The sequence below is a fragment of the Somniosus microcephalus genome, chromosome 4, assembly GCF_052327205.1.
Source record: "Somniosus microcephalus isolate GS21.2 chromosome 4, FLI_Smic_1.0, whole genome shotgun sequence".
Lineage (NCBI taxonomy): Eukaryota > Metazoa > Chordata > Chondrichthyes > Squaliformes > Somniosidae > Somniosus > Somniosus microcephalus.
Genome location: NC_140990.1, coordinates 318512241 through 318527524, shown reverse-complemented (window position 1 = coordinate 318527524; position 15284 = coordinate 318512241). Strand labels below are relative to the sequence as shown.

Genomic DNA, 15284 nt, shown 5'->3' with positions numbered 1-15284 from the left:
TCCGGGAGTGTGTCAGTATTTACAGGGGGACCCCAGGAGTGTGTCAGTATTTACAGGGGGTCCCCGGGAGTGTGTTAATATTTACAGGGGGTCCCCGGGAGTGTGTCAAATTTAAAGGGGGTCCCTGGGAGTGTGTCAGTATTTACATGGGGTCCCCAGGAGTGTGTCAGTATTTACAGGGGGTCCCCGGGAGTGTCTCAGTATTTACAGGGGGACCCCGGGAGTGTGTCAGTATTTACATGGGGTCCCCAGGAGTGTGACAGTATTTACAGTGGGTCCCCGGGAGTGTGTCAGTATTTCCAGGGGGAACCCGGGAGTGTGTCAGTATTTACAGGGGGTCCCCGGGATTGTGTCAGTTTTTACAGGGAGTCTCCGGTAGTGTGTCAGTATTTACAGGGGGACCCCGGGACTGTGTCAGTATTTACAGGGGGTCCCCGGGAGAGTGTCAGTATTTACAGGGGTTCCCCAGGAGTGTGTCAGTATTTACAAGGGATCCCCGGGAGTGTGTCAGTATTTACAGGGGGTCCCCGGGAGTGTGTCATTATTTACAAGGGTTCCCCGGGAGTGTGTCAGTATTTACAGGGGGTCCCCGGGAGTGTGTCAGTATTTACAGGGGGTCCCTCGGAGTGTGTCAGTATTTACAGGGGGTCCCCGGGAGTGTGTCAGTATTTACAAGGGGTCCCCGGGAGTGTGTCAGTATTTACAGTGGGTCCCCGGGCGTGTGTCAGTATTTACAGGGGGTCATCGGGAGTGTGTCTGTTTTTACAGTGGGTCCCGGGGAGTGTGTCTGTATTTACAGGGGGTCCCCGGGAGTGTGTCTCTATTCACAGGGGTTCCCCAGGAGTGTGTCAGTATTTACAAGGGGTCCCCGGGAGTGTGTCAGTATTTACAGGGGGTCCCCGGGAGAGTGCCAGTATTTACAGGGGGCCCCCGGGAGTGTGTCAGTATTTAAAGGGGGTCCCCGGGAGTGTGTCAGTGTTTACTGGGGGTCCCCGGGAGTGTGTCATTATTTACAGGGGGTCCCCGGGAGTGTGTCAGTATTTGCAGGGGGTCTCCGGGAGTGTGTCAGTATTTACAGGGAGACCCCGAGAGTGTGTCAATATTTACAGGGGGTCCCCGGGAGAGCGTCAGTATTTACAGGGGGTCCCCAGGAGTGTGTCAGTATTTACAGGGGTTCCCCAGGAGTGTGTCAGTATTTACAGGGGGTCCCCGGGAGTGTGTCAGTATTTACAGGGGGACCCCGGGAGTGTGTCAGTATTTACAGGGGGTCCCCGGGAGGGTGTCTGTATTCACAGAGGGTCCCCAGGAGTGTGTCAGTATTTACAGGGGGTCCCCGGGAGTGTGTCATTATTTACAGGCGTTCCCCGGGAGTGTGTCAGTATTAACATGGGGTCCCATGGAGCTTGTCAGTATTTACATGGGGTCCATGGGAGTGTGTCAGTATTTACAGGGGGTCCATGGGTGTGTATCAGTATTTACAGGGGGTCCATGGGAGTGTGTCAGTATTTACAGGGTGTCCCCAGGAGTGTGTCAGTATTTACAGGTGGTCCCCGGGAGTGTGTCAGTGTTTACTGGGGGTCCCCGGGAGTGTGTCAGTATTTACAGGGGGTCCCCGAGAGTGTGTCAGTATTTACAGGGGGTCCCCGGGACTGTGTCAGTATTTACAGGGGGTCTCCGGTAGTGTGTCAGTATTCACAGGGGGAGCCCGGGAGTGTGTCAGTATTTACAGGGGGTCCCCGGGAGAGTGCCAGTATTTACAGGGGGCCCCCGGGAGTGTGTCATTATTTAAAGGGGGTCCCCGGGAATGTTTCAGTATTTACAGGGGGTCCCCGGGAGTGTGTCAGTATTTACAGGGGGACCCCGGGAGTGTGTCAGTATTTACAGAGGGTCCCCGGGAGTGTGTCAGTATTTACAGGGGGTCCCCGGGAGTGTGTCAGTATTTACAGGGGGTCCCCGGGAGTGTGTCAGTATTTACAGGGCGTCCCTGGTTGTGTGTCAGTATTTACAGGGGGTCCCCGGGAGTGTGTCAGTATTTACAGCGGGTCCCCGGTAGTTTGTCAGTATTTACAGGGGGTCCCCGGGAATGTGTCGGTGTTTACAAGGGGTCCCCGTGAGTGTGTCAGCATTTACATGGGGTCCCCGGGAGTGTGTCAGTATTTACAGGGGGTCCCCGGGAGTGTGTCAGTATTTACAGGGGGTCCCCGGGAGTGTGTCAGTATTTACAGGGGGTCCCCGGGAGTGTGTCAGTATTTACAGGTGGTCCCCGGGAGTGTGTCAGTATTTACAGGGGGTCCCCGGGAGTGTGTCAGTATTTACAGGGGGTCCCCGGGAGTGTGTCAGTATTTCCCGGGGGTCCCGAGAGTGTGTCAGTATTTACAGGGGGTCCCTGGGAGTGTGTCAGTATTTACAGGGTGTCCCCGGGAGTGTGTTAGTATTTACAGGGGGTCCCCGGGAGTGTGTCAGTATTTACATGGGGTCCATGGGAGTGTGTCAGTATTTACAGGGGGTCCCCGGGAGTGTGTCAGCATTTACAGGGTGTCCCCGGGAGTGTGTCAGTATTTACAGGGGGTCCCCGGGAGTGTGTCAGTATTTACAGGGGGTCCCCGGGAGTTTGTCAGTATTTACAGGGGGTCCCCGGGAGTGTGTCAGTATTTACCGGGGGTCCCGGGAGTGTGTCAGTATTTACAGGGGGTCCCCGGGAGTGTGTCAGTATTTACAGGGTGTCCCCGGGAGTGTGTTAGTATTTACAGGGGGTCCCCGGGAGTGCGTTAGTATTTACAGGGGGTCCCGGGAGTGTGTCAGTATTTACAGGGGGTCTCCGGGAGTGTGTCAGTATTTACAGGGTGTCCCCGGGAGTGTGTCAGTATTTACAGGGGGTCCCCGGGAGTGTGTCAGTATTTACAGGGGGTCCCGGGAGTGTGTCAGTGTTTACAGGGGGTCCCCGGGAGTGTGTCAGTATTTACAGGGGATCCCGGGAGTGTGTCAGTATTTACAGGGGGTCCCCGGGAGTGTGTAATTATTTACAGGGGGTCCCCGGGAGTGTGTCAGTATTTACAGGGGGTCCTTGGGAGTGTATCAAAATTTCCAAATAATTCCGAACAGCTAAGTTTAAAAACCCTAGCCTTACACATTGTATGGTTTCTCCTTTAAAACATTTTGCAAAACTATGAAGAGCGAACTTGGAAATTATATATATACATACATACATACATACATAATGTCTGGTCTGAATTAGCAGAATGTTTAGCAAAGAATTCTTATTCCTTAAATAGAACCTCATGTATTTAATGACAAGTTTTCCATAGAACGTATTACAGAGAGGGACTACAGGCAAGGGAATTAAAAGGAATTGATCTGGGATTAAGATGCAGTTGGAGAATTGCCACAGATGTGATACAGATTTCTGTCTGTAACTGTGATTCCACTTGGTTAAAAAAATCGCCTCAGAAATTCGGTCTTTTCAATTGAAGATGCATTCCTGATATCCTTGTTTGCCAGCAAGATATCACAGGCAATTCCTTCCAGCGACCCCACCCTTCCCCCTCCCTCCGACCCCACCCCACACACACATGCACTCACGCGCATACACACGCACTCCCATGCACACGCATGCAAACTCACATGCACACAAACACACACACGACACACGACGCACACACATGCAGCACACAACACGCACACGTTCACAGTAACACACAGCACCCACAAACACATGACGCACAAACACACACGCATGCAAACACATGACACACAAACACACACGCACGCAAACACATGACACACAAACACACACACACAAGCACACACGCACGCAAACACATGACACACAAACACACACACACACAAGCACACATGCACAAACACATGACACACAAACACACACACACAAGCACACACGCACACAAACACATGACACGCAATCTCACATGCACGCAAACACATGACGCACAAACGCACACACAAGCACACACGCACGCAAACACATGACACACAAACACGCACACACAAACACACACGCACACAAACACATGACACACACAAACACACGTGTACACACACACACAGTCACACACATGCACACACGCATGAATCCTGACAGTCTCGCACGCTCTCACACGCGCGCACACAAGAAATAAAAGCAAAACGTCTGGGGTTTTCTGTTAAATGAATGCGTTTTGCGTACCATTTGCGCTTTCTGTTTTGAGTATTAAAGACTTCCCTGCTCTTTCTGCTATCGAGATCACGGGTTAATGTTTAAGCTGCTCGCTCAGCAAGGAGAAGAGGATCGCTGGAGGTCCAGTTTCCGGGAGTCTCTTGTGTATCACGCACAGTTGGCAAAGTCACCCCCGCCCCCAGGCTTTATTTAAAACCCACACCACCCACCGCCCCCCCCCCCCACCCCCTCTGCTCACATCAGCTCAAGCATCTAAAATTGTTTATCTATAGTCGCCGGAATGTAACTGCAACAGGCTTCTCGTTCTCAGATCGATACAGTCCTTTCCTCTGGTCATATTTTCTCTGCTGCTCCCCTTGTGGTTAAGTCATAACAAGGTATGTCGTATACGTCGTATGGGTGGTCTTTTCTTCAGTCTACTCTCCTCCCCTCAATCGTGCAGGGATCTCCGCGAAACAGTTGAGCAGGCTTGGGCTAGTGGCTATTCCCTTCTCAGCAGGGGATGCCAGCCAGCGCTCCGGGATTAGCCTGGAGACTCCGGGAATGGAAGGATTAATCTCCAGGAAACCGCCACCAGCAACACCCGGGAGAGACAAAAATAAAATCAATGGGGCGTTAAAAAAAAAAAATTGCGGTTTGATTTCATTTCCATTTGAAGACTTTTGCTCATTAATTATAAAATCTCGGCGATGGGTGAGGCGGGTGCAGGGGGGTGGGGTGCGGAGAAAGAAGGCGGTTTGACTGACAGTCACCCAATCGGGTATGGAAGAGTCCGTTCGCTTTCCGGTCGGCTGGGAGAAGGCGGTGCGCCGCAAGAGCGGACGTGTCGGACGACCAATGGCAGGAGTGCGTGCGGCGGCGGGGGATCTGTTTGGAAGCGGCGGCGGTCGGGTGACGGAAAACCTCCAGGAAAATACGTTGGGAGCAGAGTTGGCAAGCCTGCTCCTCAGGCCCTCTCTCTCTCTCTCTCTCTGTCTCGCTCCCCCCGCCCCCTCGTCACAAGCACAGGCTCAGCTGGTTGCGGACGGTGCATTTCTTGCACTGCACCACGCAGCACCAGTGGAAGCGGCACAGGCAGTTCTCCTCGAAGACCAGCGTCTGGTCCTTGAAGCCCCTCCCGCAGCACAACAGGTCGCAGCCACTCACGTCCAGCGCCGTGCTGTTGCAGGCGCGGCCCCTGGTGCCCGGCGAGCCCGTCTTGCGGTTGGGCAGGCAGAAGTCGGGCGAGTTGGCGGAGTAGACCAGGTCGTGCCTGTCGGGGGGCTTGATGTTCTGGCCCACCGGGATGAGGGTCTTCCCGTCGTTGCCCCCCATCACCTTGAAGGCGCCGTTAAAGCGGTCCAGGAGGCGGTCGCCCACCTCTCGGAGGTTGGGCATTTTTTTCCAGCATGTTCTGAGCGTGCAGGAACCAGACAGCCCGTGACATTTGCATTCGGTTCTCATGTAATTCTTCACAGCCTGTAGTTTGAGAGAGAGAGAGAGGAGAGAAAAAAAACAGCAGATAGATTGTCAAGATAAAACCAGACTCACTGAAGAATTCATTCTAATAGCTACAGGCAAAGGATTGTCAGGCAGTTTGAGCAGAAAGCTCACCTCGGTTACATACCTACTGTAATGAAGCCATGATTAATGCATCAAGCTGCTCTCCGCAAGGTTTTAATGTATTTTAATTAAGATGGCTTGCCGATTAAAAGCTAAGGAAGGGGCATCTTGGGATCCCGCACGACCAAAGGGCCTGGTTCCAACAGGAACGAGTGGACTTTTGATCCCTTCCCCTAGCTCTAAATATCTAAGACTCAAATGAGGTCTCGGAGATTAGAATCAATGGGAGGGCCGCGTGGGTCAGTGACTCCAGAGATACAGTTTCCCGCCGCCCCCCCCCCCGCCCCCCATCACCACCCCACCCCACAAGGATTGCCAACTGAATTCCAGTTCAGACCTGACGTTCAGAGATCCCTGTTTGCATCGGTTACACCAAGATGCACGCTCTTATCCGGAGGCCCCTTGTGACCGTGGACTATATGGTCCATTTAGATCGGGTTCGATTCCTAACTGGGCGGCGCTAGCTGATCTCAGCTATTTGGGGGCGGGGTGAGGGGGGGAAAACTTACTCAGCACTCTCTGGGGTAAGGGCAGAGAGAGATTTTAAAAAGAGAAGCCAGAGGATCACGTCGAATTACAAAGTATTTACAGCACAGAAACAGGCCATTCGGCCCAACTGGTCCGTGCCGGTGTTGATGCTCCACACGAGCCTCCTCCCACCCTCTTCATCTCACCCTATCAACATATCCTTCTATTCCTTTCTCCCTTGTGTATTTATCTAGCTTCCTCTTAAATGCATCTCTGCTATTCGCCTCAACCACTCCCTGTGGTAGCAAGTTCCACATTCTCACCACTCTCTGGGTAAAGAAGTTTCTCCTGAATTCCCTATTGGATTTATTAGTGACTGTCTTATATTGATAGCGATTGGCATCCAGTGATCCTTGCTGGGATGTGGGCGCAATGTGGACAACGGGTGAAGACCGGGGAGGGTGGGGGGTGGGGGTTGGGTCAGGCTCAGGAGCGAAGGACCTCACAGTTGAATATCCTGCCATCACTCGCCTGTTTCGGCTGATGGATTAAGAACGGGTGAAGTGCTGCTGTCTATAGGATAATACACCACACAGAGGAAACCTCTTCAGGAGAGGGTGGAAGATAATGGGGCAAAGCTAAACAAGAAGGGTGAGAAGGCCATTCATCCCACAGAAAGCTCACCATCCACCCCTGCCGCCAATCACTGACTCTATCCAATCCACCTAATCTCCTCAGAATTAAAGTTCCTCCCCGTCCCTCAACATAAATCAAGAAAAACTGCAGAATATTTGCCTAGTTTTATATGAGATAATCTACACGTTACATCGTTAATCTCCACAGCTCCCAAAGCACAGGGGCCGTGGCTCAGTGGGCAGCAGTGTCGCCTCTGAGTCAGAAGGTTGTGGGTTCAAAGTCGCATAAGAGATTAGCGTGTAAGGTTAAAGCACAGGAAGCAAAGAGTTGGAATAAACGGGTCTTTTTCCGAGTGGCAGGCAGTGACTAGTGGGGTACCGCAGGGATCGGTCCTAGGATCCCAGCTATTCACAATATATATTAATGATCTAGACGAGGGAACTAGATGTAATATCTCCAAGTTTGCAGACGACACAAAGCTGGGTGGGCGTGTGTGCTGTGAGGAGGATGCCAAGAAACTCCAGTATGATTTGGACAGGTTGGGTGATTGGGCAGATGCATGGCAGATGCAGTATAATGTGGATAAATGCGAGGTTATCCACTTTGGTGGCAAAAACAGGAAGGCAGATTATTATCTGAACGGCAATAGATTGGGAGAAGGGGAAGTGCAACGAGACCTGGGTGTCCTTGTGCACCAGTCGCTGAAGGTAAGCATGCAGGTGCAGCAGGCGGTTAAGAAGGTAAATGGTATGTTGGCCTTTGTAGCGAGAGGGTTCGAGTACAGGAACAAGGATGTCTTGCTGCAGTTGTACAGGGCCTTGGTGAGACCACACCTTGAGTATTGTGTGCAGTTTTGGTCGCCTTATCTGAGGAAGGATGTTCTTGCCATGGAGGGAGTGCAGCGAAGATTCACCAGGCTGATACCTGGGATGGCAGGAATGACGTATGAGGAGAGATTGGGTCGATTGGGCTTATACTCGCTGGAGTTTAGAAGAATGAGAGGGGATCTCATTGAAACTTATAAAATTCTAACAGGACTAGACAGACTAGATGCAAGAAGGATGTTCCTGATGGCCGGGGAGTCCAGAACCAGGGGTCACAGTCTAAGGATAAGGGGTAAGCCATTTAGGACAGAGATGAGGAGGAATTTCTTCACCCAGAGAGTGGTGAACCTGTGGAATTCTCTACCACAGAAGGCAGTGGAGGCCAATTCATTAAATATATTCAAGAAGGAGTTAGATATATTTCTTAAGGCTAAAGGGATCAAGGGATATGGGGGGAAGGCAGGGACAGGGTACTGAGTTTGGATGATCAGCCATGGTCGCATTGAATGGCGGAGCAGGCTCGAGGGGCTGAATGGCCTACTCCTGCTCCTATCTTCTATGTTTCTATGCCCCCTCCATGAGGCTTGAGCACAAAATCCAGGCTGACACTCCAGTGCAGTGCTGAGGGAGCGCTGCACTGTCGGAGGTGCCGTCTTTCGGATGAGACGTTAAACCGAGGCCTCCGGTCTGCTCTCTCAGATGGATTGAAAAGATCCCACGGCCACTATTTTATAAGGACAGGGGAGTTCTCCTCGATGTCCTAGCCAATATTCATCACTAAAAACAGATTATCTGGTCATTATCTCATTGCCGTTTGTGGGAGCTTGCTGTGCACAAATTGGCTGCCACGTTTCCTACACGACAAGTGACTACACTGCAAAAAAGTGCTTCATTGGCTGTAAAGCACTTTGGGACGTTCTTGAGGTTGTGAAATGCGGTATATCAGTGAAAGACTTTTCTTTAAGTCCTTCTTATACAAAGCAGAAAGCTGCAGGGCCGGCACGAATGGGTGAGTCAACACAGTGAAAGACGCTAAATAAAACCCGATCTGTACTTGTATTCCTTCTCAGTCCACATCTGTCGCGATGTTTAAGGACCTCCTTGCACGCTAGGTTCTGGCCGAGCGACGGACACTGTGACAGGACATGTTGCTCGTGATCTCCTACCCCCATGTAGTGAAAAGGGCTGGGATCACTGTCATTATGTCCGTTTATTTTCCCTTCTCTCCCACCACCCCGAGTAGCAAGAAGTTCTTGGCATCTCGTGTCAAACAACAATGTCAACTTGCATTCATATAGCGCCTTTAATGTAGCAAAACATCCCGAGGCGCTTCACAGGAGCGTATAAAGAGGAAAATCTGACACTGAACCACATAAGGAAATATTAGGGCAGATGTTGGTCAAAGAGGTAGGTTTTAAGGAGCATCTTAAAGGAGGAGAGAGAGCGGGAGAGGTTTAGGGAGGGAATTCCAGAGCTTAGGGCCCAGACAGCTGAAGGCACGGCCGCCAATGGTGGAGCGATTAAAATCGGGGATGCGCAAGAGGCCAGAATTGGAGGAGTGCAGAGATCTCGGAGGGTTGTAGGGCTGGAGGAGGTTACAGAGATAGGTTGGTGGGGGGGGGGGGGGGGGGGCGAGGTCATGGAGGGATTTGAACAAAAGGATGAGAATTTTAAAATTGAGACATTGCTAGACCGGGAGCCAATGTAGGTCAGCGAGTACAGTGGGTGATGGGTGAGCGGGACTCGGTGCAAATTAAGATACGGGCAGCAGGGTTTTGGATGCCCGTCTCTTCGGCAAAAGCTTGGCACAAAGGGCACAAAATCCCTGGGGTGTGGGAGGGTGCAACTCAAGTAGATTGCCCTCAGGAGGTGTGAAGTGACAGAAATTTTGGGTAGAGCTTGCACACACTGCATTTCTACCCCATTTGCCCTCCGGCAGAAATTCCAATGGGGGTGCTTGATAAGTCTTCCTTCCACCCCTCCCCCCCCCCACCACCACCCTCCCCCAACCCCACTGCCCACTTCACACCCATGTCCTCGCATCAGTCTGGGGGCATTGCTAGGCTGCCCCTTGATTGCATGTCAAGGCTGAAAGGTGCAGTGTGCATCACACATTTACCCTGCATTACTATCTAGCTTTAGCCTTTGGCAGTTCGTTCCAGACAGCGGCTCCTGTCCTCCTATGCATGTGTGTGGGGTTTGCAGAATACAGAAGACCACCTACCTTTGAAAGGTCTCCATTCATTCATCACATAACATGAATCCTCTACACACCATTCCATTCCCTCAGGCCCCTGCAGAGTTATTGTCTTAGGGGGTGGGTCAGTGTTAAAGTGATAGGCCTAGAAATTCACTATGGCCCCGCCAGCTGGCTAGCGCCCAAAAGTTAGCGCTGGGCGGGAAGCCTATAGCGATCGTCAGATATTCATTGTTAGCGCCCCAATTCGGAACCGGGCGCTATACCAGGGTGTGCCCGCCTCCGCTTGGGGCGCTGACACTGAATATCAGCGCTCTTGGCGCCGCTGCACCAGCCGCTGCGGAGCGGCAGGCTGCGGTACTGCAGGCCTCCTCCTTCTCTTAAGGGGGAGCTGCCTGCAACGGGGAGATCGCCGCTGGATAGTGCCGGCAAATGAGCCCGGCACCACGGAGAAGTGCCGGGCTCACGGAAAGCAGCCGGCAATGCCGCGGGGGGGGGCGTGGAGGAGGCCGGGGAAGGAGGTGCAGGCAGGCGGCCGCTGAAAAAGCGGCCGGCCGCACCTTCCGCTTTAAAGCGCCCCACTAAGGCAGCAGGACGGCCCCGTTTTCTGGTCGCTGTTTGCGGCCGCTTCGGAGGAGGCGGCCGCAACTAAATATGGGGATCGGGCCGGTTTCGGGGCGGAACCGGGGCACTGCGCACACCGATGACATCATCGGTGCCGGCGCAGCGCTAACGGCTACCGCCGCCAATACCGCTGCGCTGAACATCTGCGCAAACTCATTTCTGGCGCAAAATCACTCTTTAGGCGTTAACTGGGCGCAAAGCTGGCAGCGCCTTAATGAATTTCTAGGCCATAAACTTCACGTCAGAATGAACTGGCACAAAGGCACGGGTCCTGGGGTTTGATATGGCGTGGGGAGTATCCCACTACCTGTGGGACAACCTATCGTCAACGTCATGGGGACATCTTCATAGCTTGTTAGGTTCTGAGGAAACCAGGTTCTGAGGGCATCCAATTCTCCAGAACCTATCAGGGCAGGCTGCACCCCTACAATCTGCTGCCCGTATCTTAAATTGCAGCAAGACCCGTTCACCCATCAACCCTGTGCTCGCTGACCTACAATGGCTCCCAGTCCAGCAATGGCTTAATTTTAAAATTCTCATCCTTGTTTACAAATCCCTCAATGGCCTCACCCCTCCCTATCGCTTGTAACCTCCTCCAGCCCAATAAGCCTTCAAGACCTCTGCGCTCCTCCAATTCTGGCCTCTTGCACATCCCTGATTTTAATCGCACCACCATTGGTGCCCGTGCCTTCTGTTGCCTCGGCCCTAAGCACTGGAATTCCCTCCCTAAACCTCTCCGCCTCGCCATCTCTCTTTCCTCTTTTAAGACGCTCCTTAAAACCTACCTCTTTGACCAAGCTTTTGGCCATCTGTCCTAATATCTCCTTATGTGGCTCAGTGTCAAATTTTGTTTGATTATGCTCCTGTGAAGCGCCGTGGGACGTGTTGCTACGTTAAAGGCGCTATATAAATACAAGTTCTTGTTGTTGGATGATGAAGATAATTCAAAGAATGAAGACCCGACCGAATGTCATCCCATTTCAGGCCTTTACTAACGGGCTATTCAATGGGTGGAGCCTTTTCACATTGTAACCACTTGAGTGGGCGGGAAAGGAAATTCTTCCAAGCTTTCTTAATTTTATATTCACATCCTTTAACGATGTGCTCACAATCAGAGCTAAATACATCTGAATTGTTCGCATAAAAGTCTGAATAATTCACACACAGAAAGGACATTATTCTGGAGCATTCTGAGATTTGGTGGTAATTGGCCTTTTAACAAAGGGAAAAAGCGAGGGCAGGAGGTGGGGGAGTTCCCCTGATGACTCAATTAGTAGATTCATCACCCAATCCGGACTCGTGCCGTACATGATTATCCACCCCCCCCCCCCCCCCCCCATTGCGCTGCTATCCAGTTGAGGATGCAGATATTAGCCCAGAGTGCTTCAGCGATGCAATCAACTCATTGAAACTTATAAAATTCTAACAGGACTAGACAGACTAGATGCAGGAAGGCTGTTCCCGGTGGCGGGGGAGTCCAGAACCAGGGGTCACAGTCTAAGGATAAGGGGTAAGCCATTTAGGGCTGAGATGAGGAGGAATTTCTTCACCCAGAGAGTGGTGAACCTGTGGAATTCTCTACCATAGAAGACAGTTGAGGCCAATTCATTAAATATATTCAAGAAGGAGTTAGATATATTTCTTAAGGCTAAGGGGATCAAGGGATATGGGGAGAAAGCAGGTACTGAATTTGGATGATCAGCCATGATCGCATTGAATGGCGGAGCAGGCTCGAGGGGCCAAATGGCCTACTCCTGCTCCTATCTTCTATGTTTCTATGCTTCTATGTGTGTCTGTTCATTGAGCTCCCTCATGCTATCAGGGCCAGCATCTCCTCAAAGTGCTCTCCAACAATATCTTTCCATTAAGATGCCACTCTATAAGGGAGTCTCATCATCTTTTCCCCTTTTAGTAAGGGAGCCTCACCAATAAGACCCACACTATTGAGGAAGGTTGACTATCAGGACATCTTTTAAGGAGACGGTTTTACCATCTGAACCTCTATTAATGAAGGATCGGCTCTCATTTCAAAAACAAAGTCTTAGCAGCAGGACCCTATTATTGAGGGAGTCCCACCATCAATTGCCCTTAAGGACAAGGTGCCCATTTTTTCTATTCATTTATGGGATATGGACGTCACTGTCAAGCCCAGCATTTATTGCCCATCCCTAATTGCCCTTGAGAAGGTGGTGGTGAGCCGCCTTCTTGAACCGCTGTAGTCAGTATGGTGAAGGTAACCCCATAGTATTGTTAGGGAGGGAGTTCCAGGATTTTGACCCAGCGACGATGAAGGATTGGCGATATACTTCTAAGTCAGGATGGTGTGTGACTGGGAGGGGAACGTGGAGGTGGTGGTGTTCCCATGCGCCTGCTGCCCTTGTCCTTCTAGGTGGAAGAGGTCGTGGTTTTGGGAGGTGCTGCCGAAGAAGCCTTGGCGAGTTGCTGCAGTGCATCTTGTAGATGTACACACTGCAGCCACGGTGTGCCGGTGGTGGAGGGAGTGAATGTTTAAGGTGGTGGATGGGGTGCCAATCAAGCGGGCTGCTTTGTCCTGGATGGAGTCGAGCTTCTTGAGTGTTGTTGGAGCTGCACTCATCCAGGCAAGTGGAGAGTATTCCATCACACTCCTTACTTGTGCCTTGTAGATGGTGGAAAGGCTTTATTTAAAGATGGAGCCTTACTATCAGGAACATATTTAATGAGGGAGTCTTGCCATCAATGACCTTTTAAATGAAAGAGTTTTACCATAAGAACCCCTTCCATAATTCCATGAAAAGAATTTGGACTAAGTTTAACATCCTTTCTTCTGTCAACATCTTTTTTTCGATATGTTTGTGTAAACGGTGAATGGCTCTGATATTGTTGGAGAACATGAGGAGGCAGAACATCACTACGACTCTGTAACTGGTGCTGCCCTATGTGCCACCTAGTGGGCCAGATGAGAACTGACAGAATTCACCCTGTGCAAAAAAGGGTGGCCTTGAATATTAAGCATGTTGACAGTGGCTAACTTGTCGATGGAACCGTCTCCAGTCAACTAGTCGGGAACTTGCAATTTTTTTAAAATTCATTCACGGGATGTGGGCGTCACCAGCATTTATTGCTCATCCCTAATTGCCCTCAAGAAGGTGGTGGTGAGCCACCTTCTTGAATACAACAGAGTGGGTTGCCCGGCCATTTCAGAGCGCAGTTAAGAGTCAACCACATTGCTGTGGGTCTGGAGTCACATATAGGCCAGACCGGGTAAGGACGGCAGATTTCCTTCCCTGAAGGACATTAGTGAACCAGATGGGTTTTTACAACACTCCGATAGTTTCATGGTCACCATTACTGATACTAGCTTTTTATTCCAGATTTATTTAATGAACTGAATTTAAATTCCCTGGCTGCCATGGTGGGATTTGAACTTGCGTCTCCAGAATCATTAGTCTACATTACTAACCCAGTAACATAACCGCTCTGCTACCGCACCCTGTAATTCCTGTGCCTGCTTATGTGAATAAAATCATGTGCTTTAATTCTCCAAATCCAACGATAGACTTCAGGTTAGCAGTGCTTCTCCATGCTTCCACCAATCACCTGCCAAAGTTATGGGGGGAGAGAGGGAGCCCCCCAGCAGAGTTTCAGCACCAGAGCCTCCACCAACTCATTCTGAGCAACGCCACAGGAGATCTGCTAGTACATGATAAGAATAGCAGGCCCGGTCTCTATCAGAGATTAGCAGACGCTATCAATACGTTGGAGAATGGCACATTCTGTATATAGTATATAGCGTAGAAGATCCTATGGGGGGAAAAATTCCGTATCGCCCCGTTTGGGGCGCCGTTATCGGCCGTGCGCAAAGTTTAGCGCCTGGCGCTAATTATCGCCTCCGACAGCAAACTTGGCTTTTATCGCCCCTGGAGGTGATTGGAGCGCTAAATCAGGCGCTTCACACCTGTCTTAAGGCGCAAAGGCCGAGGAGCGAGGCGCTACCTCAGAGCGCTGGCGAAGCAAGGAAGGGCAAATTAAAATAAACCTGCAAAGTGCTGCTCAGTACCCAAAACTCCTTCACACAGCGTTGAATCTCTCCAGAAGTCTCTCTCTCTCTCTCTCTCTCTCAGAATACGTGGTGCAAAAATGTCACCGACAAAAAAAGGCAGGAAGCGGTTGCCTTTAAATAGCGCTCCCCCAGTCCCTTTCTGACAGCATAACGCTCCCCTCAACCTGTCGTTGCTAGCGGCAGGCGGTAAGACAGGGGGCGCCACTCAATATCCGGTCCGGGGCGCTAACGGGGCATTGCGCACTCAACTGACGTCACAATCTGCCGGCGCAGGAGATCGTGGCAGTAGTGTTTAGTGCCGTCGTAAAATGTCTAGTTAATTTCGCGAGCGGCACAAACATCGCCACGCCCGGGCGCTAGTTGCTTTGCACCCCAATTGGCGCCCTCTTAAGGCGCTAACTGGAGGTGTAAACAACTGAATTTTTCCCCCCTATACATATAGGTATTATATATATATGTGTGTGTGTATATATATAAATAAAGGAAAGAACAAATTTGCCTTTACATAGCACTGTTCACAACCTCAACACGTCCCAAAGTGCTTTACAGACAATAAAGTGCTTTTGAAGTGCAGTCACTGTTGGAATGTGGGAAATGCGGCAGCCAATTTGCACACAGCAAGCTCCCACAAACAGCAATGAGCAATACAGAGCAATAGTTAAAGTAAACAGGACTTCAACCCACAGCCTATTGGCTCAGAGGCACCTGTTCTACCCA

The 15284-nt window shown here is 51.0% G+C and overlaps 1 protein-coding gene across 1 annotated transcript in view; it reads right to left on the bottom strand.

The window, feature by feature from the left end:
* Positions 1-4405: 4405 nt before the first annotated feature.
* LOC147120647 (protein Wnt-6-like) overlaps positions 4406-15284 on the bottom strand; it is a 109227-nt gene continuing 98348 nt past the window's right edge. Inside the window, exon 4 of the mRNA XM_085986810.1 lies at positions 4406-5632. Within this exon, the coding sequence (XP_085842936.1) occupies positions 5171-5632 (462 nt within the window). The 3' untranslated portion in view covers positions 4406-5170. The remainder of the gene's footprint in view (positions 5633-15284) is intronic.